The 25,085-nt window shown below is 47.1% G+C and overlaps 2 protein-coding genes across 3 annotated transcripts; both read right to left on the reverse strand.

Annotated features, from left to right (window-relative positions):
- Nucleotides 1-4,836: 4,836 nt before the first annotated feature.
- LOC147655447 (transcription factor Sox-17-alpha-A-like) lies at nucleotides 4,837-11,010 on the reverse strand. The gene is made up of 2 exons (XM_086888048.1): nucleotides 10,619-11,010; nucleotides 4,837-10,370 (listed from the first exon to the last, which is right to left on the reverse strand). The coding sequence occupies exons 1-2, from the start codon at nucleotides 10,908-10,910 to the stop codon at nucleotides 9,439-9,441; spliced, it is 1,224 nt and encodes a 407-aa protein (XP_086744174.1). The 5' UTR covers nucleotides 10,911-11,010; the 3' UTR covers nucleotides 4,837-9,438.
- Nucleotides 11,011-18,013: 7,003 nt separating this feature from the next.
- On the reverse strand, nucleotides 18,014-19,988 carry LOC147655448 (transcription factor SOX-17-like). Of its 2 annotated transcripts, XM_086888071.1 has the most exons (3): nucleotides 19,593-19,988; nucleotides 18,863-19,335; nucleotides 18,014-18,637 (listed from the first exon to the last, which is right to left on the reverse strand). In XM_086888071.1, the coding sequence occupies exons 1-3, from the start codon at nucleotides 19,882-19,884 to the stop codon at nucleotides 18,386-18,388; spliced, it is 1,017 nt and encodes a 338-aa protein (XP_086744197.1). In that variant the 5' UTR covers nucleotides 19,885-19,988; the 3' UTR covers nucleotides 18,014-18,385. The 2 variants fall into 2 exon arrangements, with proteins under 2 accessions (XP_086744197.1, XP_086744188.1); XM_086888062.1 differs by having other exon boundaries at nucleotides 18,235-19,335.
- Between the last annotated feature and the right edge of the window lie 5,097 nt (nucleotides 19,989-25,085).

A 25,085-nucleotide genomic window follows, 5' to 3' on the forward strand; every position in this document is an offset into this window, starting at 1 on the left:
TTTGCATTTAAGATGCTATAAATACAGTGCAATGCTTCAGAGGATGATCTCCTTGCTCCTGCTGTAGGAGGAGGAATAAAAACTTGTTTGACAAATGAGCCTTCCAAGCTGAGACACTCCTAGTTTAAACTGACACTGTTTGCCTTCCTGTCATCAAGGATAACAGAGATAAACTCTGTAAATCAGTTAGTTTCTCTTGCTTTAAAGTAAGTCATGAGAACTCATGGAGGTTACAGATACTGGAAAGTTTCTGTAATTCCTGGATATTACTGTAGTTCCAATTTAGGAAGTATGAAGAGTCTAGTTAATGTGGTTTGTTTATATGGGGCGTCACAACACTGTTATTGTTATTCATCACTTGGCACAAAGGGGAACTTGGAGCATTTCCAGGCAATCTACAAACTGGAGTAATTTCACAAAACAGAGACAGCTGAAGAGGGAACATCAGAAATGGAGTTTCAGCTAGCTCAGACACCAGGAATCACTCTCAGATTTTAACTTAGGGAGGCATCAGATCTGTGATAAACTTAGCTCCAAAAGGAGCTACTTCTGCTATGGGAGCAATTGCAAACTCCAGTCAGGATGCTCCACCACAAGGATGCAGATCTTCACATGTCCTATGTGATGTTGGCCAGCTTTGTGTTACTGTCTTGTATACCCCTAGGTCATCTCAGATTGTGTCAGGTATAGCATTATCTGGAAGGAATCAGAGTCGCAAAAGCCACTGATTAAAAATATAATGCAAACACTGAAAGAGTATTTCTCAGGATGAAGATGAGAACATAGAACACCAGAATTATTACAAACTTTTCCAAAACTCAGGAATATGCTGTGGCCTTATTGCTGATGTAAATTCAACAATGAAGTTAAACTTACAGGCACCCAGCTATAAAATGTTTAAAAATTCCACTCCTTATTTTGAGATTGACAGTTATTTTATCCCTCTCAGAGGTAAGGATTCTCTAAACCATGAATAAAAAATTAATAGAAAGTCTGAAAAAGTATCTGAAAAGATTAGTACATACCACAAGACGTATTTGCCAATGAAGATCATCTGATAAGGTTTTCTCTATAGGAATACAATTTTACCTGAGACAGGAGATCATAGGAAAAGTCTATTGGGTTTTCTTTCAGCTCTCTAACCTCAACAGAATACAAAAACATTCATATTGAGAGAGGAAGACCCAGAATATTAAAAAGGTTCCCTGAGAACCTTGTGAAATGTCTGTATTTTGGTTACAGGTCATCCACAGAGCGTTTCAGACTCTAACCCACAAAGGAGTGTCACTAATGACAGCACCACTGCTACAGACATGAGCGGTAACCCTGTTGTCACAGCTGCAAACCAAAATGAAAGGGGAGTTACTTGTCACTACCAAGTGCAACTGGCAAGGTGTTCTGGAGGTTTTGAGTGGAAAAGTGACTAATACAGGAAACACAGCAGCAGAGAAAACCAATGTTTCCCTAAAGAAGAGGGGACTGCTTAGTTTCCAGGTGGGGAACAGCATAGCAGAAGGAATCACATGAATTCCTAGTATTTCACTTCAAGGAAAATTCTAATCCTGTGTGTACTTTCAGTCACACTAGCCATTAGCAGATCATAACTAAAGAAGAATACCAGCAGCCAACGTTTCTCCTACGTAAAATAAATTCTTAGCAGTGTAAAGTGAAAAGCTATGGTATTGCACAGATACAAACAAAAATGCAACAAACAAATGGACTGTGGATGACGAAGGGCAGCTAACTATGCTGCTGAAGCTGGGGATTTGTGTAGCTGTTTCTGCAATACTGCAGTCATGTGTGCACAGCAAATTACATGAAGGCCATTTGGGAACAGTGAAATGAAAAATCTTGCCCAAGGATGTGTGTTGTAGCCAGGGACTGTTAGACAAATAGAGGAAATAGCACAATTGTGTCGAGGTTGTCAGGCAGTAGAACAAGTCTGAACAAGTTTTGTTGTGTTACTGCTGTAGGTGGATTCTCCACAGCAGTAAGCTCTTATTGACTGAATTATTCACAGATCATATATTTTGATAGCAGTAAGTAGTTACTCTTAAGTACTTCATGCATTCCAGGTCAGTCTAGATACCTCATCCTGACTGGCAGAAGTATTAAGTTTGCTAGGAATGCAAGAGTATTCACGTCCAACCTACCTCTAAAAGGTTTCATTTATCCATCACATCAATATTTTTTAATTCTCCTAAAACTCAATAATTATCTATAAATACAAGCCAGAAATTGCCTCTCTGCTTCTAAACATAGACTACATACAAGACATTGCAACTTTTTCATAAGGAAATCTAATCATAAATCATAATCTTAATAATAAAATCTAATCTAAATCATAACCTTCTTTTACAAAAATTAAGACTGTGTTATTACAAGTTGTTGTTAAGTGGTTTTAATATTTTCTCAGCCATCTAGTGGTCATGTTCCCCTGTGAAATTTCCCCTGAAGGGAGGCAGCATGGCTGGATCTTTGCATCAACCTAAGTACATTCTCAGCACAAAGCTTCCTGAGGGAAAGCAGCTATTCAGGCTTCATTGTGCATCTTTGACATTTTTTTTCTTTTTGTGAAGAAATGGAATAGATAATTGTGAATTCTACTCCACATATTTAAAATGTGCAAAGTATGAAGCCAAATTAGTAATAATAACATGCACTCTAGCAAAGTTGTAAGGTGCTGCCCTATTGTTGTTCTGGTACTTTAACCAGAGGGTTCCATGATCACTACTGTCAGAGCAAAACTGGACTAAAGCAAAAAAACACTCACTTAATATGGATCAGTGTTTCTTCTTTCATCACCTTGGAACACGGTGGAATAAAAACCTCAGATTTGTCAGTCAGGGTAAAGCCCTCACACAAGGTTTTCAAATCAACTGTTTTCTTCTTTTAGTAGTGCTGAGTTTGAATTCATTGAAGAAAAAATTTATTTACATCTTTTACTTGACATCTTGTCAAGGTTGTCAAATTTTAAAGGAAGTGTTTCACTGAGTGACAGACTGTTTTGGTAAATTGTATGTCCTGAGACTAAATTCATCTGGATTAGGTTTTTTGCAGATTTGGAAAGACAAAGGCTAGCTTTCTGCCCCTCCCAACTAGGACAGCCTGTAAATGACTACAGAACAGACTATACTGAAAAGACAAGTGATTACCTAAGCTTACTTACATAAATAGACCCATCCCTGCGTACAATAAACCCATCTGGATCAAGGTAGCTATTCCCCACACTAATAATACAGAGTATAAGTGATGTTACCCTTGCTGGGAAGTTAGTAAAGCAGGCTAGAAGGGCTGTAACTGGAAATCAGACTCATGAATGAAACACACCTCTCTAAGATTCCTTGCAGGATGCTAAGAACTGGTTGAAGGAGAAGATGATCTCTTGCAGTCATTTCAATATGCAGCAACAAAATAACAGCCTTGTTACTTTTTGCATCTCTTGCTGGGGATATTGAGACTATAGGTGGGGTAGGTACAAACCAGTGGGTAATTCCCTGAGGCAGTACTCTGACCTATTCAGGAATAGCAAAACAGATCTTCTCTTTTGTTTCTTTTGATGGAGGGATGGTTGCCTCAGGTTTGGCCTTCGCTAATATTCTACTCTGCAATAATATTTGTGGAGAAATAACTTCTGTCTGAGAACAGAAGAAACAGCATTTGTATCTTGATAAATTCTATCAAGCTTTCCATGCATTAAATAGCTCTCTACAGGTTTAACCTCTAACTCCAAATCAGTGGTGAATCGAGCCCATTATTTTTAAAGCAAACCCAGGACATTGTGATTCAAGGTTCTTGTATCGGTACTAGTGAGAGTTCTTGCAGTATTACACTTTCATTCACCATACCCAATTCAAAGGTATGAGAAATTTGTATAAATTGCACTTTTCTGAGGGTAAATCTGCTTCACCTTGCTCAGGGAAACCAGTTTTCACTGTTGATTTTGCACAGGCAAAATAGGTTGACATACAGAAAGGCTGTGCATGTAAATTAAGGAAACACATGTATTGTAGGAGTGATACCTTTCATTAATATAATGAAAGCATAAAACAAAAAAAATCAAGAGTACATAACCTGATTCTACCTTAACTATTCCCCAGTAGTACTAATCTCTGCATTTGAAACCAGAATTAGTATGGTATCAAACCATTCAGCTCCATGAGCTCACAAATATTGGTTCACCTTTCCAGTTAATTTGAACACAACCTTTACCCAGAAAAACATTCTAATATTCTTTATCTTTGTTCAACAGGGGACAAATTTTTGTTTTAAACAGGATGTGTGCAGGATAAATTTTGTTTCTACATGGCAATAACAAGAAGCTTTAAAGTAAATCAGACACCATAAAGTAATTCCACAATGCCTTGGAAAGAACCCAAGACTTGCTGGTACCTAAATATATTCTTTGTGGGTAAATGTAGAGGCCACCCTCAAAGTGAACAATAACTATATTCCCCTGATAACTCTGTGGAGTACTCCATGAAATGAGCTATCTCTGATAAGGATAAGGATGGAAATCTATTTTCTCTGAACTATTGCTTATTAAAATGCAGAAGATGCTGGTATCCTTCCTTAAACAAGGTAAAAACTTATCTTGATGAAGATCTTTGTTTCTAAAATATTACTACAGCATTTTTCAATGTCAGGTACCTGGCATTAAAAATTAATTTGTATCACAATACAGCTATGATATAAAAATGAATTCTTTAAAAAAGGAGAGGTAAGAGCCATAATAAAAGCCTCAGTAGCTCAAATATTTTTACTTTGCTTGCTACTGCTCTGCTGTAAGTGAAAAACATTCCTAAAAGAATTGCTCTGAAAGAGTCTGAAAACAGCTGGAAACAAAATTGCAATTTATTTAATTATGAAATTTCTGGAGACAGCATCAAGTCTCAGATATTTACTGATATATCAAAGGGCATTTCTAGATTTGCTTTGAAATGTTTTTGTTACATTGAGATTTTGAGATTCTTTTTACTGAAGGACTCATGACATCATGAGTAGTGTTTCACTTTTATCTGAGTCAGGTGACATATACCATGACATTTGGGTATTTCAGTTTCTTTACCTGAAAATTCCAAACTTATTAACACATTTTAAGAGCCATGGCATTTTCAATTCATAGTGATACACAGGCTGTATTAATGCTTGAACTAAATCTAAGAGAGATACCTTAGAACTACAATAAATCTCAAACTATACAAAATTCAACATATGATGTGGACATAAAGACACCTCATGAGAAATCCCTTTTCTCCACATGACTATGAGCCCATTTAATTAAATACATTTTATATCATAAGTGCTCATTTGTGATTTACCTAACAAGAAGTGTAAATTAGACATTAAGACTATGCTGCCATGGTTACATTTTTTATGCTGCACTGACTATCCTAGTCTTCTTCATTTTATACTGCAATCTATAACAAAATTTATGTATCAATTAGTGTAAATGTAGTAATCATTGCCTATGCAGCCATGATTGTAGTGATTGGTAAAATACTTAAATGAATATGGACTTGGAAGAGGAATATATTAAGAAAAACTAAGAATTTTAATGAACCAATCAATAGTTTTAATAATATCTACAAAGGGAACATTATTGCTTCTACCACATTAATTTTGAAAACTAATCAAAGCAATGTGTTGTCTGCAGAACTCTAAGGAACTGAATAAAACTGCTTTTACATGTGTTTAAAATAGCTAAAAGCCTCTACACCATGATTTCCAGCTTCCTAGACTGGTGGCCTTGGATACATGATGACCCTTGATTTACCATGAGAGAAGAAATCAGTCCCTTTAGGAGTTCCAGAAACTGCTCTGATAACCTGAGTGGATTGGGGTAGCCAAGAGATAACATGTACACCATTTACCAGCCCATAAACTCCTCATGCAGCAGCTGCAGGAGAGCAAGAGTGACTCAGAGCAAGGAACACTTCAGCCTGCAGCACCCACACTTGCACATCAGCCAGGCCAAAGCGGGCACTGCACAGACAAACCCCAGCTGCTCCAGGGAGCCAGGCAGCCACACAAACCAGCCTGGTACCCACTGCACACAAGGGAAGCTGCCAAACACCTTGCACACAACTGAGAAAGTGCTCAGTGTGGCCCTAGAATACAGGACAAGTTTGAACATTCCTGTGTAGGATTTTCTGAAAAATAGTTTTTTTACATTTGAATTGGAAAAAGCTTGCTTTTTGCTTGAACCAATACATCAGAAAAATTATTTTCCCATCCTTATATTAGTGCTTAAATGCATTTGAGAACTATACTCAGATGATTTTAGAAGTGATGCAGGTGCCTTCAACTAAAGTAATCTCAGATTTGTGACTCTATTGAAGTAATTTCAATATTTAGCATTCCCTCAGTAGCAGAGGTGTGATTATCATTGTCCCCCATGGAAAGCTGCTCAAGGTTTTTAAGAAACTAGAAACTCTAAAAGTCATGAGGAGAGAAGAACTAAATCATGAAATGTGAAGCAGGAAGGCAGGAGAAACAGCTTATAGAAATGAAGCTACCTCATAGGAGGTTACAAGGAAATAGAAAAGAGGGCGCAGTTGGGACTGAAACAATCGGGAGACACTGAGGAAGAGAGGTAAGAATAAAGAGAGTGGGCAACTAAGAACATGAAAAAAAATAGGGGTCAAAAAAAAGACAAGCCATGAAGGAAAGGGAGAGGATACAGGTAGATTTCTGACAAAGGGGAAAAGCTTGGTATTTTGAGAACAGAAAGAATTTTGAGAACAGGTGGGAATGGGGTTAGCCTGTTACAGAAAAGGAAAAAAAGCTTGTGTGAGTAATAAAAGGAGCAAAAGAGTGCAAGAGGAGACTACAGCAAAAGGGAAGGTACAGTAAATACAGAGGCAAAGTAACAGATGCCATTCCCAGAATGAGAATCAAACCAATTATTCCTCAGCCTCAGCACCATTTTGTCATCCAATGGTATTATCTCAAAACCACACTGACAGTATTTGTTCCTTCACCTTGCAGCAGATTAAAATACAGGCTCACATAGTGGAAGAGAATTACTTGGTGAGGGATTCCTCATTTGCTGGTTCATTTCATGCAGATAACAGACAAAGTTCTAGGTAGAAATCAGTATTAGATGGTCAACTGCAAGGCAAAGGGAATTTAACTTGGGAATTAGACTTTGGAAAAGAAAAAGTGCTCCAAGTGCTATAATTAGGGAGCATTTTAGTTTCAAACCTCATGTATGACTTCTGTTTAAGATAGGGATTAACTGCACTGGAGTTACATTGAAAATGTGTGTGTCATTTACAATTAATAATGATTATAATGGTACTCATTAGAAGTTAATTAGAGCTGCACTGGTAAGCTTAATCCTGGAATTTGTTTAACCTTATTTGGGAACTTCTTAAATTAAACTTACTTGCCTTTCTTCACTTTCTTTTACTGGAGGATTTTTTATTTTATAACAGAATTCAGCTAGGTACTGAGGCTATACTACTGTATTTTAAAAAGTGTCTTATGATGCATGTAGTGAATCAATATACAAAAAGGCAATAAAACAAAATTAATATTATTTCAATAAATTTAAACATATATTCAAAGTACATAATTTGTCTTTGCTATTATTCTGAGGGGATTTTTTTAGAAAATTTCTGTAACAATATGAGAAAGAGTTTCTGCTACAGTTTGAGCAGCCCATAACTGTAGGAGAGATTATCATGGAGACAGCTGGAACAATCCAATTGTTCAGCTAGAGTTTCCACTGTTCTTAGACCTCTCCTAGCCTATAATTATAACATGTCATATATTTCTATCTGGATAAAAATGTTATATTGAAGTAACCATGCTTTTAAAACAGACATATATGCAGTCTTATTTCCCACCCTGTACCAAACCTCCTTAATATCAGGCACTGGCTTTCACACTTCTTTCACTGTCAAGTTGAAGGAGGAAAAAAAGACATTATGACACTGAAGACAGTGAGATTTCAAGTGATTTTTTTCAGTATTTCATTGAAATTATGTTTAAAAACCATCACTGAAGGCAGTGGACAATCAGGGTTTCTTGAGACCTAAATAAAACTACATTTTCTGAATTAATAAATAAAACATTATCTGATCCCATGTTTTGACTAGATTTGTTTGAAAATACAGCTAGCGCTATGTTCATCATGGGTTAAAAAATGGTCACTGACATACAATTTTTATTAAAATTTGTGCAATTTATAAGCTTAAATTGCACAAATGGAATATTTTTGCAGGATTTCTCCACCCACAGTTTGGTAGTCTAATACACAGTGTAGGATAGTAAACTAAATAAGATAAAGTACACTTACCCATAAATATTTGTTATTGCCTATCACTTTTGATCTGTCATTTACAATTTAAAATTATCTGAAAATCTCCACTACAATTATTGTAAGTTGACTCCAGCCAGCATCTTCCAGACATCAGAAGACTGGATGATGTAGTTGTACCCTTGAAGTCAATTGATACTCAGCAGAAGCTGATAAGAGCACTTGGGCTACACTGATTTTATTTTTTTCTCCTCACTGGTATAAATTGAACATGAACCCCATGGCACTAAATGGCATGAACAGACTTGAAGGTAGCTGGCAGAAAGTAATATAATTTCTATATACAGCTTCTATCTGTGAATCCTTTGGTTCAAACAAAAAATCACTATGTACAGCAGAGTCACCTTTTCATTGACAACTTCCCAAAACCAGTGTATTTCCAGGCAGACTTTAATATTAGTATCTGAAACTCACCTAGCTTCCTTTGCTGCACACGGGAGGTTTTTTTTTCCCAGTGCATTAATGCAAATTCAGTCGGCACTGAAATCAGAACGAAAAAACCTACAAAACGCACACAAGTACAATCACAAGTTGTGTACTCAAATAGACAGACCCGCAGCAGAGATATGACCATTAAGCTATGTGGTAAGAACACAGCAACATCTGAGAAAAAAAATATCTTTGCATGTTATTTTTGGAGGATGTTTTAAAGCTACTGTCATGGTGAAAGAAACACACCGTATCTGCCTTCAGAAAGCATCGCCTGAGGGCACGACGGATTTAACTTTGGATTAGTCTCACTCGAGGGCTACCTGGCCAAGAAGAATGACAGAAAAAGCAGTAGATTCATTTATTTCCCGGAAATACAAAAAAATAGGTAAAAACACAACTAGAAACACGTTCTGGGCAAACAAGTAAGACGGCTCATGTTGAAAAAATATCAATAATTGCGCGCATGAACGAAAAGAAAAAAAAAGATGTAAACATTCCATTAGCTAGCCGAGAAACAGTTCGAGTGAGGCTTGCAGCCTTTAGGACAATCAGGATAGTAATTTATGTCCGCCCAGACAAACTTTGTGGAACTGTCCCAAGGAGATCCAAATAAATTACATAAATAGGAGCGGGGCCGGGCGCCTCCCTGCCAGTGTCCGTGCCGAGCCCCGGCGAGCCCCTCACAAGTCGGGGTAGCCGCAGTAGTAGACGGCGCTGCTGGCGTCCGACACGGCCGACGAGACGGGAGCCGCGCCCTCGGGCGCCGACAGCGCGGCCGCGTCGTGGCCGCCGAAGGCCAGCCCCAGCTCGGGCTTGCAGGCGAAGCGCAGGTACTGTTCGAACTCGGTGCGGTCCACCTCGCCCAGCAGCTCCTCCGGCGGCAGCTGCTCCAGCTGCTCCCGGCACGGCGCCGTCTCGGGCGGCGGCGACGGCTGCCCCACGGCCCCCGGCGGCGGCAGCGGCGGCGGCGGGCCGCGCCCCGGGCCCGGCGGCCGGCACTGCCCGTAGTACGCGTGCAGCGGTGCCGGGCAGCCCAGCAGCGCCTGCAGCGACCCGCCCGCGCCCAGCGCCTCCCCGGGCGGCAGGTGCCGCCGCAGCGCCGCGCCCGACGGGCTCTCGGACGCCGCCGCCGCCGCCCCCGGGTACTCGGCGGCCGCCGGCTGCGGGCCGTAGCCGTAGGGCACCAGCGCGCACTCCTCCTGCAGCCCCGCCGCGAAGAAGGGCGCCTCGCCCTCCGCGGCGTCCAGCGGCGACGGGTCCGGCGTCGGCAGGCTGTAGCCGTCGAACGCGGCGCCCAGCGGCGGGCAGTCCCGGTAGTGGCCCGCGCCCGCCGCGTAGCCCTGCTCGCCGTACGCCAGTCCCAGGCCCTCCACGCACATCCTGCCGCCGCCGCCGCCGGCCACCTCGCTGCCCGGCCCGGGCCCCGCCGCCGCCTCGGCCAGGCCGTGCTGCAGGAAGCCGCTCTCCACCCGCTTCAGGCGCTTCACCTGCTTCCGCCGCCGCGGCCGGTACTTGTAGTTGGGGTGGTCCTGCATGTGCTGCACCCGCAGCCGCTCCGCCTCCTCCACGAACGGGCGCTTCTCCGCCAGCGACAGCGCCTTCCACGATTTCCCTGCGCCCAGCGACACCGTCAGACCGCCCGCTCGCCATCGGCACCCGCGCCCGCCCCCGACACCGCCCGCAGCCCCAGCCCCGCCCGGGAGTGCGCGACCCTCGCTCGCCCTCGGACGCCACCGCCACGCCGGGACCCCGGCCCCGCAGCCCCCGGAGGACCCCGCTCGCCGCAGCCCCAGCCCGGACCCTGAGGCTGCCCCGGGCTCCTCGCTTTCCCGGATCCGCCCCGCGGGACTCCGCGCTCACCCAGCATCTTGCTCAGCTCGGCGTTGTGCAGGTCCGGGTTCTGCTGCGCCAGCCGCTTGCGCTCGTCCTTCGCCCACACCATGAAGGCGTTCATGGGACGCCGGATCCGCGCCTCGCCCTTGCTCCGGCCGCCCGACGGCCCCGACGGCGCCGAGCCGCCCTTCGCCTTCGCCTCGCCCAGCGGGCTCAGCGACTCTGCCCACGGGCACACGGCCGGCATCATGATGGGCAGCGAGCACCGCCCCTGCACCTGGTCGTCGCTGCTGGCGTAGCCCGCATCGGGGCTGCTCATCTCGCGGCGGGACGAGAAGGGACGCGCTGCCCACCGCGGCCACAGCCGGCAGCTCCGGCCGGCCCACGGGACGCTCTCGGCACTCGGGCCCCGCTCGCTGCTGCCGGAGCCGGCGCCCGGCCCGGCCCTATTTGAGCCGCGGCGCGGCCAATGGGGCGGCGGGGGCGGGCGCGCAGCCGGACGGAGCCGTGGCCCCCGCGGCGCTGCCCTGCGGGGCGGCCCCCGCGCCTCCTCCCGGCCCGGCCCGGCCCGGCCCGGCCCGGCCCGGCCCGGCGGCACCTGAGCGCATCGCGGGCTCCGCCGCCGGCAGCGCTGCCCCCGCCCCCGCGGGACCCGCCCGCCTGCGGCTCGGGGCACCGGCAGCGCCTTCGTGAGCGGCAGCGGCTGCAGCCCTGCCCGCCGAGACCGTGCGCGGCTGGACATCCTTGAGCGGAGCAGATACGAAACGGGAAAGGGACAGAGTATTTAGAGCTGTGCCGAGATAGCCTCTGAGAGCCACAAGTGGCTTCTCCTGCAGGTAGATGCGGGATGTAGCTTGCGGACAATAAGACAAGTCATCATCTGTGCCTCACATTTCACATTCTTTCCCTGTCGTGCTGCTACCTGTGCAGATCCGAGCCTCCCCTCCGCCTGTAACCAAGTGCTCCGAATGCTTCGGTGCATCCGCGCTTTCAGCTATGCCGAGACAGTTCCGCCAACAGAGACAGATTTTTTTCCCTTCTGGCTGTCACTATCACTGCCTTGTAGGATCCCCTTGCCATCAGGTCTCTGTGCTTTGCCTCCTTGGCAACTTGGTTTCATTAAATCACGACGTATTCAAAATTAAGCCGACCCTCATTTTATCGGAATATATGGAACAATCGTAAAGACAATATTGTTTGTTTTTCCTGATTATAGGTTCGATGGGTTTGAGGAAGTTTTAATTACATTTACACCTATCCTACTGCCGTTTTATTGAGAGCGGTCTTGATAAATGGGATGTTCTCATAAATTGTAATAATTCTTCTCATCTCGGTTTTCTAATATTCCACCGTATTTTCAATAGTACCAACAACCCTATTTTCCAACGTGCACCTCGAAGGATGTGTTATCAGTGCCATATTTCATACAGGAAGAGTGCATTGAAAGTTTGCCCATAAACGAACAGTGACTTACAAACCTCGGCACGACCTGGGATGTGTTTCTTGGAGCATTTTCTTGTGCTCAGGTATAGCTGGACAAGCTGAAAGGCGCATCTGTGCCTTGATACATGAGATAACATCTTATCTGAATAGAAAAAACATGACAAAGGCGATAAAAAAAAAAAGCTAAATAAATCCCTCGATAAATAAATAATAATCTCTCAATACATAATGCCTTCATTAATTAAGTTTACCGGTCATTAACACCTTTTTTTCCCCACTCCGCGCTTTTCCATGACATCCTATCTCCGCCGGGTATATGGGGCAGCCGGGCCGGGCTCCCTCCGGGCACTGCGGTAAATCCCGGCTGGGGAGCGGGAGCAGGAGCGCCCTCGACAGATTCCTGCTTTCGGGGAGCCCCTGTCTTCTCTCCAGCGACGGACACAGGAAATATTTAAATCATCGCACAGTTTCTTTCCTGGTACCTCTGTGTTCATGTTTTGCTTAAAGTCGAATATAAAATTCTGAGTTAGTTCTTTAAAGACCCACACGAATTAGGGTCCTTCGTCTTCCACATAGGTCTGGAACCTGGAAATGCGAATGTAAGTGCTTGCAGGCTGGGAAAGGTTCGGAGGGCAGAATACCTACTTGGGAAGCAACCCATTGGTAATGGTAATGATGTCAGATCAAGTTTGAAATAATTTCTTTCAGATAGAAGTTAGCTGAATATATTTATATATAAACGCTTTAAACTGCAGGAAGTAATCACAGACTAGTTTGGGTTGGAAGGAACTTTAAGAATCATCTAATTCCAGCCCCCTCTTATGGGCAGGAACACTTTTCTCCAGACCAGGTTGCTCAAAGCCCCATCGAACCTCGTCTTGAACACTTCCAAGTACGGGGTGTCCACAACCTCTCTGGGCAGCTTGTTCCAGTGTTTTACCACCCTCGTTGTAATCCTGCTTCTTTCTAGTGGATCTAAAAGGACCCTCTTTTAGTTTAAAATTATTTTCCTGTGTCCTATCAACACAGAATAACTTCTTTGCTCTGTTTTTTTAACATGCACACATAGACATAATATGAAAGAGGATCACTTGTATTCCTTGGACATGTACTTTAAATTCCCCTAGGATAAAAACTAGGCATCTAGTTAACTTGGAGTAGAGTTTTTTGAGAAAGTGTTGACATCCTCAAGGACAGGGGCGACTGGACCTGTCTCACAAGTCTCCACTGCTTTTAGCAGGCTGTCTTTGAGCCTGGAGATGCTCTGCTGCCCTTCCCAGCCACCCTCACGGTGACCCCGTCCCCTTGTTTCACCCCTCCGTGCGCTCCTCTGCTCTGTCCGTGTTCCTCGTTTGGAGGGGTCACCACGGACTTTCCCACCCCAGAGGCTGCCGGGCGGGGGCTCAGGGCGGTGGCTTGGATGCTCCACCCACGGGCTGGGCCTCCCGTACCAGCCCGCTTAGCCTGGTAATCGGTGCCCGCTGGCGGTGCCCGGAGCACGCCGGGGACATGAGAGAGGAATACTGGGGCAGGAGACACCCCACCTCCCGAGTTTGCCGGAGGTTTTCTTCAGCAGACACGAAATGGAGCAAATCGCAGCTGACCGGGTCAAAGCACCGGGCGGCGAGCAGAATCACGCAGCGACAAGGATTGCATCGTGTAATTCATCCAGCCGTACCACGTAACACCCCGCCGGCAGGAGTCCTTCGGGCTTGTCCCCTAAAGCATCTCTAGCTGTCCATCACCATCAGCACCTCCCCTGAGTGACTTCCCAGCAGCAAAAACAGAGATTCAACAGTACACATTAGGCAAAAAAAACACAACCAAAATCAAAGGCTTTAAAACGAGTTCCAGAAATAAATACAAGCATGTAATGCCACCCGATCTTCAGCCTTGGGAAGCCACAAGCACCTTCGGGAATCCGTAATCCAGAACAAGAACAGAACATGGGTTAGTGTTAACAGCACGACGTCCGGCTGGCTTTGCAACCCTCGGAGCAGGGAAGGGAAACAAATTATCTACCTCTTTCTCTGCAAATGCATTCATAACATGTCATTTTACAGTGTAGAAATTGCAATTTTTTTTTTTTTTTTTTTTTTTTCTTTAGAAGGTGTGGACTTCGAGGATTTTTTTCCTAGCTGCTGCATCCAAAGCATCCAAAGCAGAAGTCACTAAGATGTCATCAGGAACGAGGGGAATTCTTTAGCATTTGATCTGGGGACAACATTAATATCTTAGGTAAGGTCTGTTTATGTGACAGACCTTCTGAGTAAATAATTCAGGGTAAAATCATACACTTAAAATACTAAAATATAGCAGTCTGCGAGAAGCCTTGGATGATAAGCACACTCTTAGATGCACAGACAGCTGTCGTGTTTAAGAGCCTCTGTCCAAACACAGAGAAGGTGAAAGAAATTCCTATTTTTTAGACGGAAATCTGAAGAGGGCGACTGGACTCTGATCTCGCAGGCATTTAATTAGTCAACACATTACTTGAGTGTTTAACATTAAGCAAATGTGGGGGCGTAATTACTGGGTTTCACAGTTCTGCCAGTCGCGCTCGCCCCTCGGTGCGGCGATAAGTGCAGTCACCTCATGTCAGCACACTAATGTCCCTTGTCGCAAGGCTGCCAATGGCATGTCCCTGCCACCCAAGCCGGCCGTGCCCGGGCTATTGGCTCCTGATCCCGTGCTGGCATGCCAACACTTGTCAGGGGTTTCTGTCATCCTTCTCGGGAGGACTGGGACAGGATTTACTACAACACAAGCAAATTAAATTTGTGTACGAGGAGAAATTCATCAGCAGTATTGTTGCTGTCTTCTAGCGATTATCGTCTTTGGAGCTGGAAAAGCACACAGCTACAGAAATGGGCAGAACTGTTATGTTAATGTGGAGGCTGATTGTTTCGTTGGGGATTTTTTTTATTATTATTATTTTTTTGGTGGGGGGGTGGGTTTCAGAGACATTTCCAGCTCCTCTGCATTAGCAAGTGTTGTTATTTTGACCTCCTGGCTTTCCTGCCACCTGCCCTGTATGGACGAACCTTGAGCTGACTTTAATTCAGTATTTTGGCCTGAAATCTCTTTTGTCCACATTAGGCCCACTTACTTTTCTATCCATATACTTCAGCAAGACAGAGAGAACACACACACACACACACACACGAAGACCATCAAAAGAAGAAACAAAACAAAACAAAAAACACACAAAAAAAAAATGCACAAACAAACCAATCCACTCAGAAAAAAAAAGACAACAAACCAAACTCTTCCAGCTGCAATGTGACACCAACGGAAGAGACTTGACTGTGTTAAGAAAAATCGAAACGTTACTAGGGATTTACTTTTTAATGAGAAAGGGACAGGAAAACCCCCAAACCAAGCAAAAGACAAAGAGCTGAATACCTTTTGGGCTTTGGGGCATAAGCGATCTCCGTGAACTTCAGAGAGCACCCACCATTCCCGCAGGAAGGGATTGGAAGGCGCTGCCCAGCTAATGCCGTTGTTTAGCTGGAGAAGGATTGGGTAAGGTTAGAGAAATTTAGCAGATGCCACCCTGTCTTTGTGGTTGACTTTTTGGAGTAAACCAGAACCGTGTTTTCCAGTGAGAGTATTGCCCTGTGTGCAGGGATCGAAGCGGCAGTGGCAGACCCCGACTCTGCCTGAAGAGTGTGGCCAGGAGCCAGGAGGTACCTCGGTCTCTGGCACACACTTGAAGCCTTCTCCACAGCCCCCCGGGGCACGTAGCAACTGCTTTCACCGCCTGACAGCGAGAACCTTGACTCGGAAAGCACTTGCCAAAAAAATATTGATCACTTTGGGGTTCTTCTTTTAATGTGCTTATTGTCATAGGCACTCGTGGGGCGGGAGGGAGGTTTAACGCTTTCAAAAGGGCTACAGGACATATTTGGGTGTCTGTCATTTAGAATCAGAAAGTCAAGATGCTTTGAGGAAAACAGGGCTTGGGCGGAGATTCAGAATATTTTGGTTCATGCATATTGGCAGTGCATAAATCTGCCACGTTTCAGACATTTCTTTCCGTTTCAGAGATTTCAGACCGTTCTCATAGGGAAAGGCTGAAAAAAAAGAGAGCTACACATCTGGCTACATACAGGAAAAAAATGCTTCTTAGATCTGAGTCTGCAAAAGGGTTGCTGGAAGATCTGCCACATCTTTACCACACACAGTTTGGCACGCTCTTGTGGTGTGCTGGCCAACACTCTTACCAAAACCAGTGTATTTATTTCAGTTTAGTGTAATTCCCTTACGATATTATTACTAAAGAAAGAGAAGAAAAAGTGGAATTATTTGACCCTTCATTATGAACCACTTGCTGTTTCAAGTCTGCTTCAGGCTCCATCTGTCTGACAAGTTGGGGTGAAGGATAGAAGAGGGGAGCAAAACCTGCATCTAAAGGAAAAACTGAATGAAATGGTGACTGATGTTATGAAAAGCTTATTGCTGACTTATTTCCCAAACCAGCCAAAGTGATTTTCCCATCATGTGCAAAAAGGACAAAATTATTTTAATCCTATAGGTTTAAATATCATAGTAAAAGGAAAATTCAACCAAACAAGAAACTATCTCTCTTACACGTTTGTCTCCTGGGTTTACATAGCTATGTTTTAAACATGTAATGTCTTTTTCCTAATTAAAGTATCAAGAAAACATATTATGTCATTATTCTGAAGTATCAGCTTTTTCAGAATCACATAATTTTTCTTGTGTACAGTTGGAAGAGGAGTGAAGAGAGTGACAGGATGGAGATTTTAGGAATATTTCTTAGAACTGAAGACTGTTTGGAATATAAAATAGGAAGATTAAGAGACTAGAAGGTAGACTGTTTTAAGAAATATTAAGGGTGTGAATACCTTTTGATTCAGGACTCACTAATAGTACACAATTATTAAGTCGATTTTTGCCAACGAGACTGCTCTCAAATCTCATTGAGGCAGTTTGCATCTATTTTATCTTTCATGGGTACAAACATAAGTCTCTTTAATTGTTATTTGAAAAAGGACCCAATTTAATTTCCCGTTCTCGTGGAAGACAGGTTAATCAGTGGGCAAGTCTGCCACTTCAGCCTCTGCTCTCTCCTCCCTGGTGCTCAGCTCCACAGCTTTATCTTAGGAAGCAAACGACCCAGATGACTGCTACCTCCTCCTCCCGATTTAAGCAATAGGAATAATTAATTTATCAGACCCAGCCCACAGCCGGACTCCGTACTAACATCTAAATGAAAAGGCCTTTCCCCCTCCGAGTTTAATTGCAGGGTACCCATTTCTCAAACACGAAGATGTTTGTCTAGACGTGATGACAGCGACCGAGGGAATTCTTTAGGAGAGAAAAGGCAAGATTCTGGGAGGCACGGGTGAAGGTGACGCTGTGGCAGGGTGCGAGGGGGCTGCTCCCAGCCGGACTCCCCCTTTGGAGGCTCGTGTCGTAATTTTTCACCTACTTTGAATCCTGATTTACAGCTCTTCTTCTCCGGAGGGGAGTTCTGATACACCACCACCCCCTTCCCCCCGGCGCAGCAAAGCAGCTATGGGGACACAAAAGCCATTCTCCCCCTGGAGAGAAGTGCTTAAACCAGCACTTATCCACCCGTCTCATCAGTGGATCTATGCTTCCATTAGAAACGGACCAAAGCCTGATGTACTTCAGCAGGCGCTTTCGTAGAGACTTTTTATACTTCAAACATAAAATCGCTCCCCTCTTTTTTTTTTTTTAATTCAGTCATATTAATTAGCTCTATAAGAAGGCACCTATAAAGCGGCAAAAACCCCCAAAAACCTAGAGCCTGGAGTAGGCAGTTACTGAAGGCTTAAAATTTTTGTCTGTAACTAGAGCAGAAGAGACAGAAGAAGATTACATGTACAGGAAGTGTGAGAGGACCCAATGCTCAGTGCAAAGGACACCTGAAAAAGTAGCTTAAAAGGCAGCAAAAATCCATTACAAAGGAGGGTAAGAGCACTTGGAGGAGTTATAAGAAACCAGTTTTATTATTTTCCCTTTATTGTAAAAGTGCAAAATTATCTGTACAAATCCATCATATAAAATCCAGTACTCCGTAAAACATACAAAAGCATAAGGATCTCTAACAAGATCTCAGAACTCATTCTCCGTGTGCCACTAGAATCACGATTCCACCGCAGGAGCGGTTTAACATGTCACTGTCGGACAGTGATGGTAAGACCCGCACCACCTGGACAGCGAGATGGCACACCACCTTTTAAACCTCGAGCAGGTCACGGATACCCTGTCAGTTCTCAAGATTCAAATAAATTACATAAATAGGAGCGGGGCCGGGCGCCTCCCTGCCAGTGTCCGTGCCGAGCCCCGGCGAGCCCCTCACAAGTCGGGGTAGCCGCAGTAGTAGACGGCGCTGCTGGCGTCCGACACGGCCGACGAGACGGGAGCCGCGCCCTCGGGCGCCGACAGCGCGGCCGCGTCGTGGCCGCCGAAGGCCAGCCCCAGCTCGGGCTTGCAGGCGAAGCGCAGGTACTGTTCGAACTCGGTGCGGTCCACCTCGCCCAGCAGCTCCTCCGGCGGCAGCTGCTCCAGCTGCTCCCGGCACGGCGCCGTCTCGGGCGGCGGCGACGGCTGCCCCACGGCCCCCGGCGGCGGCAGCGGCGGCGGCGGCGGGCCGCGCCCCGGGCCCGGCGGCCGGCACTGCCCGTAGTACGCGTGCAGCGGTGCCGGGCAGCCCAGCAGCGCCTGCAGCGACCCGCCCGCGCCCAGCGCCTCCCCGGGCGGCAGGTGCCGCCGCAGCGCCGCGCCCGACGGGCTCTCGGACGCCGCCGCCGCCGCCCCCGGGTACTCGGCGGCCGCCGGCTGCGGGCCGTAGCCGTAGGGCACCAGCGCGCACTCCTCCTGCAGCCCCGCCGCGAAGAAGGGCGCCTCGCCCTCCGCGGCGTCCAGCGGCGACGGGTCCGGCGTCGGCAGGCTGTAGCCGTCGAACGCGGCGCCCAGCGGCGGGCAGTCCCGGTAGTGGCCCGCGCCCGCCGCGTAGCCCTGCTCGCCGTACGCCAGTCCCAGGCCCTCCACGCACATCCTGCCGCCGCCGCCGCCGGCCACCTCGCTGCCCGGCCCGGGCCCCGCCGCCGCCGCAGCCGCCGCCGCCTCGGCCAGGCCGTGCTGCAGGAAGCCGCTCTCCACCCGCTTCAGGCGCTTCACCTGCTTCCGCCGCCGCGGCCGGTACTTGTAGTTGGGGTGGTCCTGCATGTGCTGCACCCGCAGCCGCTCCGCCTCCTCCACGAACGGGCGCTTCTCCGCCAGCGACAGCGCCTTCCACGATTTCCCTGCGCCCAGCGACACCGTCAGACCGCCCGCTCGCCATCGGCACCCGCGCCCGCCCCCGACAGCGCCGACACCGCCCGCAGCCCCAGCCCCGCCCGGGAGTGCGCGACCCTCGCTCGCCCTCGGACGCCACCGCCACGCCGGGACCCCGGCCCCGCAGCCCCCGGAGGCCCCCGCTCGCCGCAGCCCCAGCCCGGCCCCTGAGGCTGCCCCGGGCTCCTCGCTTTCCCGGATCCGCCCCGCGGGACTCCGCGCTCACCCAGCATCTTGCTCAGCTCGGCGTTGTGCAGGTCCGGGTTCTGCTGCGCCAGCCGCTTGCGCTCGTCCTTCGCCCACACCATGAAGGCGTTCATGGGACGCCGGATCCGCGCCTCGCCCTTGCTCCGGCCGCCCGACGGCCCCGACGGCGCCGAGCCGCCCTTCGCCTTCGCCTCGCCCAGCGGGCTCAGCGACTCTGCCCACGGGCACACGGCCGGCATCATGATGGGCAGCGAGCACCGCCCCTGCACCTGGTCGTCGCTGCTGGCGTAGCCCGCATCGGGGCTGCTCATCTCGCGGCGGGACGAGAAGGGACGCGCTGCCCACCGCGGCCACAGCCGGCAGCTCCGGCCGGCCCACGGGACGCTCTCGGCACTCGGGCCCCCCCCGCTCGCTGCTGCCGGAGCCGGCGCCCGGCCCGGCCCTATTTGAGCCGCGGCGCGGCCAATGGGGCGGCGGGGGCGGGCGCGCAGCCGGACGGAGCCGTGGCCCCCGCGGCGCTGCCCTGCGGGGCGGCCCCCGCGCCTCCTCCCGGCCCGGCCCGGCCCGGCCCGGCCCGGCCCGGCGGCACCTGAGCGCATCGCGGGCTCCGCCGCCGGCAGCGCTGCCCCCGCCCCCGCGGGACCCGCCCGCCTGCGGCTCGGGGCACCGGCAGCGCCTTCGTGAGCGGCAGCGGCTGCAGCCCTGCCCGCCGAGACCGTGCGCGGCTGGACATCCTTGAGCGGAGCAGATACGAAACGGGAAAGGGACAGAGTATTTAGAGCTGTGCCGAGATAGCCTCTGAGAGCCACAAGTGGCTTCTCCTGCAGGTAGATGCGGGATGTAGCTTGCGAACAATAAGACATCATCTGTGCCTCACACTTGGCCACGTACTGCTGCTACCTGAGCGTATTTCCTCTCTTAAAATCATGAAAGAGCTCAACTCTCTGGATAGTAGGATGCTGAACCCAGAGTAAAGCCTCTGTTACATATCCTATCTCACTTTTTCATACTTCCTAATAAAGGTGTTCAGTATCTGTCAAAAGCATGAACATTCCTTGTATGCTGTTGTTATTAATAAGTTGAACTTTGAAGTACGTATTGCTTGTGTCATTACATTATCAGTATTTCTCTGACTTGCCCAAAAAAATAAACTGTAATTACAAACAGATGTTTGAAAAATGTCCATCGCTTCAGAATAAACAGAATTCTATCTCAGCACCATTTACGTTCTCTTTTGGCATACAAACTAATGTAGAATACGGCGTTTTCACAAAAGCTTTGGTTAATATTTGCACTGTTATGTGGTGCTATTAAATGCATCAATGCTTATTTGAGAAACCTCTCAGCTTTAAACTGAAGATCAAAGGGGTTTATTTTGTTAAGGACACCTTTGTTTGGGTTGCCACTTTGATCAAATAAACCAATATTGTAAGAATTCTCGCTGAAATTAAATGAGTGAAGCCAGAATAACCATTAACGTATTCTAACATTGAATTTCCTGTTTCGCACAACGTAAAGCCTGCTCCTTTACACTTGACAGGTATTTTAAAAAGAAGATCTCAGGAGCTGACAGGAGCTGACAGGGACTAACATCGGTGAAGACAATTTTCGAGTCATTTCTACATTTAGTTTTCTGCTCCCCACTCTTTTTTAGAGACTATAAACAAACCATGCTTCCAGCATAATAGTATGGCATATTTATCTCTGTTGCAAGAAGAAGAAGAAACTATTACCAAAAGACTGATATCTGCCTAAATCAAATCAAAAAGTTTTAATTTTCTTTTTCTCCGTTCAGACGCTCGCCCTAGTCCAACATAAAGGCAGCGATTCAAACAGCCCTGTTTTTTGTCCTTATGTTACATGCTGTAAAAAGCAGCGGAGGTGAAAACAATGATCCTGTATATATGTGTGTTTAAATTAATCTCAAACTGGTATACAGTAACACCGTTCCTGCAAAAGTATTGTGCATTTAGAATTGATTGTAAAATTAATTAACGGGGCTTGCAAAAGCCGAGCGTCAGACCACAATCTCTCAGGAATAAAGTGGTTTTTCACTCGTTTTTAGTCCAGCGCCTTTGAGACACTACCTTAAGGCGCACCTGGGCAAGGATGGTGTACTAATGGATTAAGTTTTATGGCTCAGGTTGTGACATTTCCCGACCCGACGTGCCGGGACTCAGAGCGCTCAATCCCAGGCCAGCTGCCCCGAGCCAGGTCATGCACGGCCGATACCCAAAGAAAGTTCTGAATTAAAGAGAATCGTGTTTAAAGAAAACTCGTGCGTGAGGAAAGCGTGCGTGTTTTTCCCTGCAGATAACAGAATCTGAGGGAACAAGCGACATGACTTCCAAGCAAAACAAAACCCAAGTAGGCATCGACACTTTGCTCTAAGGGAGCCGGTCCTTTTCCATTGATTCCCATAGCAGCTCCCAGCTCACTCCGCATTACTGACTCCGACAAGACTAACCAACTAGGAGTTTAAACCGTACCTTTTTTAACCAGTTGATCTTGTTAAAACGCCAACATTTCCCTTTCATTCTAATTAGCAGAAACATTTTCGTGAGCCAAGGGAAAAAATCCGGCAGGGGCTTTTACTGAAAAAGTTCAGCGAGTAGAGGGACTGCTTGCAAATAAAGCTTGCGGCAATTTTTAGGGCTGTCACTTTCAGCAGAAAAGAAAATGTTTTTCTGTATAATAAACATGAGGTAATAAACTACAGTTGACTTTGTTTGGGAGATTTGTTGAAACCGTTTCTACAGCTCATTGATCTGGGATCAAAGAAAGAAAGGTGTGTTTTGAATCTAAGCCGAGAAAGTAAAAGCTCCCTGGTTTGTACAGAAAATGTTGGCAGTTTGTGACCCTTCGAGTGCCCCTGGCGTCATAGACAGATTATTGCCCTTCTTTTTCACTCTTTTTGTTTCGGCTGTTTGGATATTTTAGAATTTTGACTTTAAAACACACAGCACTGCGCTGCTTCTTAGTCCAGTCGCGCTCTGAGCTTCGACTTCACTTCCCCGCGGCGTTTAACAGGGAGCTTCTTCTGACACTCCTGAAACCTTCGTGGTCGCACGACTCCTGGGGTCATTCGTTAACTTTCCCAACCTCACAATGCCACCGAGAGTTCATCCTTCTGATTTATTGACCTTTTAAACCCGCCTGTACACAGCGCGGGGGCGCGGAGTGGGGATCCTCCGGCGAGAGATGTGTTTCTATTTCAGGTCCATTACAGAACGCGGTGTTGGAAGTGGTGCTCCCAGCGTTATCAGAGCGGACCACAAATGCCACATGAAAAGCAGCAAACATCCGGAGGGTTTCCTGCAAATCGAGCAGTTTCCCAAGACAAGAGCCTTTTTTTTAAAAAAAAAACCCGTGTATTTAAAGGCAACACACTTTGCCTCTTTAAAGAGATTCAAAATCACTAAATGAAGGCAGCCGAGCCAGACAGCGTTGCATAGTGCAAGAAATCTCCCCGAATGAAGACTTTTTGGGACTTTACGTTAGGAAAGTGAGTGTATTGCAATGGCCTTGGTCAGGAAGGACTCACTATAGAACGGAAAAAAATATCAAAACCCAAAAAATGAAAAATATCCCTTTCAGAAACTCTAACTATGAAAACACCATTAATTACTTTACAGCAAATTAATAGTCCCCGGCATCTAGAAAGTGACTACTTCGCCTGCCTCACTTTAACCTGCAAGCTGCTTTCCAGCAAATGCGCACAGACCTGAGGAGAGCTGAGGCTCTCAGCTGCCCTCAGCATCCGAAGCGGAGCCGCTTGGCTGGAGCCGCTGGGCTGGAGCCGCTTGGCTGGAGCCGCTTGGCTGCAGCCGGGTCCCGCCGCGGGCTGGGGACAGGCGGCCGGCTGTGGGACACGCGGCCCCGCACAGCGAGCTCCCCGCACCTATGCGCGCCTGCTTAGGGGGGTCTTTAGCCACGGTGTCCCCGCATTTTAGGACTGCAGCGAGTCCGGCGGGGGGAGCGGGACGTGCGCGACTCCCATTCCGAGGTAAGAGCGCTTTCCCCTCCCGGCGGACACGAGCGAGGTTCCCCCGCCAGGGGATGTGGCCCGGCCGGCAGGGTGGGGGTCGGGCTTGGCCCCGCTCGGCCCTTTCCCCCCGGGCTCCCCCTCGGGACGGCAGCTCTCCCGCAGCCCCTGGATGCGGAGAAGTCTGAAAGGGGCTCGGGAGTAATGTCGTGCATTTATCTGCACGGGGGACCCGCGCTCAGCAGCAACCAACCCCTTCCCACCCCCGCCCCGGTAGTGCGGGGACTGCGGTATTTCCTTTGGGCAGGCTCAGCCCTGGGTCTGGCCAGAGCACAGGAGGAAGGAGAGCCGTGGAATACCGTCCTATTTCTGCCATCCTTTCTTCTCGGTGCTAGGAAATACATTGTGTATACACCTACACCTACACCTACACCTACACCTACACCTACACCTACACCTACACCTACATATACATACACATACACATACACATACACATACATATACATATGCATATACACATACACATACACATACACATACATATACACATACACACACATACACATACATATACACATACACACACATACATATACACATACACATACACATACACATACATATACACATACACACACATACATATACACATACACATACACATACACATACACATACACATACATATACATATACATATACACATACACATACACATACACATACACAGACACATACACATACACATACATATACACATATACAATTTGGCCATCCATCACTCTCTCAATTACACAGTGCCGTGTACAACGCCCATGGCACTGCAGTGAAGGACTGTCAGAAGACTTGCTAGTCTGAAGGAAATGGCTTTTCAATGAAGTTGTCGAACATTACTGGTGAATTCTGATGCTACACCTCCTGGAGGACCTGCGGTGCAGGAGAGAGCCACGGTTCTCCTAGGAAGGGGTTAACTCTCGCCTGCGGGGCTGCTCGGGCTTGGCGCTAATGTCCCCATAACGCCTTCCCTGCAGAAACCGAATGGATGGGAACCAGTGAGAAGGGACATGTTTGACACGAGTGCTAGGTACTTCTGTAATACATCTTCCAAACAGACAATATGTGGACACAAATGATGTCTGAATAACACCTAAATAACATTATTTTCATGAAGAAAGCATGAAAGTGACGCTTTTCTCAAACTGCTGACAGCATAATCTTCTAGACCCAAGTCTCATTACGCTTTATACTAATAAATTTACATACTCCTTTAATATAAAGATAAATAAATGAGACTAATATCACAGACTTGTTGCATATTCCTTTGTAAAATAAAATGTCAATGGTTTGATTGCATGAGTTTCCAACTCAAACTGGTTTCAGTGTCCTGTGGTTTGAGAATGAGTTGTGTAGACCATGAAGCAGTACAGTAGCTGAGACCAGCTAGAACCCCCCTACACTTGAATTTCCAAGAACAGAAGTCCTGTTACTTTTAATATTCAAGTATATACAAGTCATTAAATAAAA

The sequence above is a fragment of the Cyanistes caeruleus genome, chromosome 1, assembly GCF_971803275.1.
Source record: "Cyanistes caeruleus chromosome 1, bCyaCae1.hap1.1, whole genome shotgun sequence".
NCBI classification, from domain to species: Eukaryota; Metazoa; Chordata; class Aves; order Passeriformes; family Paridae; genus Cyanistes; species Cyanistes caeruleus.

Bases quoted from the DNA above. Each gene is read 5' to 3' on its own strand.
- LOC147655447 (XM_086888048.1), bottom strand. From the start codon at position 10,910: ATGAGCAGCCCCGATGCGGGCTACGCCAGCAGCGACGACCAGGTGCAG. The intron at 10,371-10,618 runs GTGAGCGCGGAG...CGCTGGGCGCAG, and splicing joins CGAGCTGAGCAAGATGCTGG to GGAAATCGTGGAAGGCGCTG.
- LOC147655448 (XM_086888062.1), bottom strand. From the start codon at position 19,884: ATGAGCAGCCCCGATGCGGGCTACGCCAGCAGCGACGACCAGGTGCAG. The intron at 19,336-19,592 runs GTGAGCGCGGAG...CGCTGGGCGCAG, and splicing joins CGAGCTGAGCAAGATGCTGG to GGAAATCGTGGAAGGCGCTG.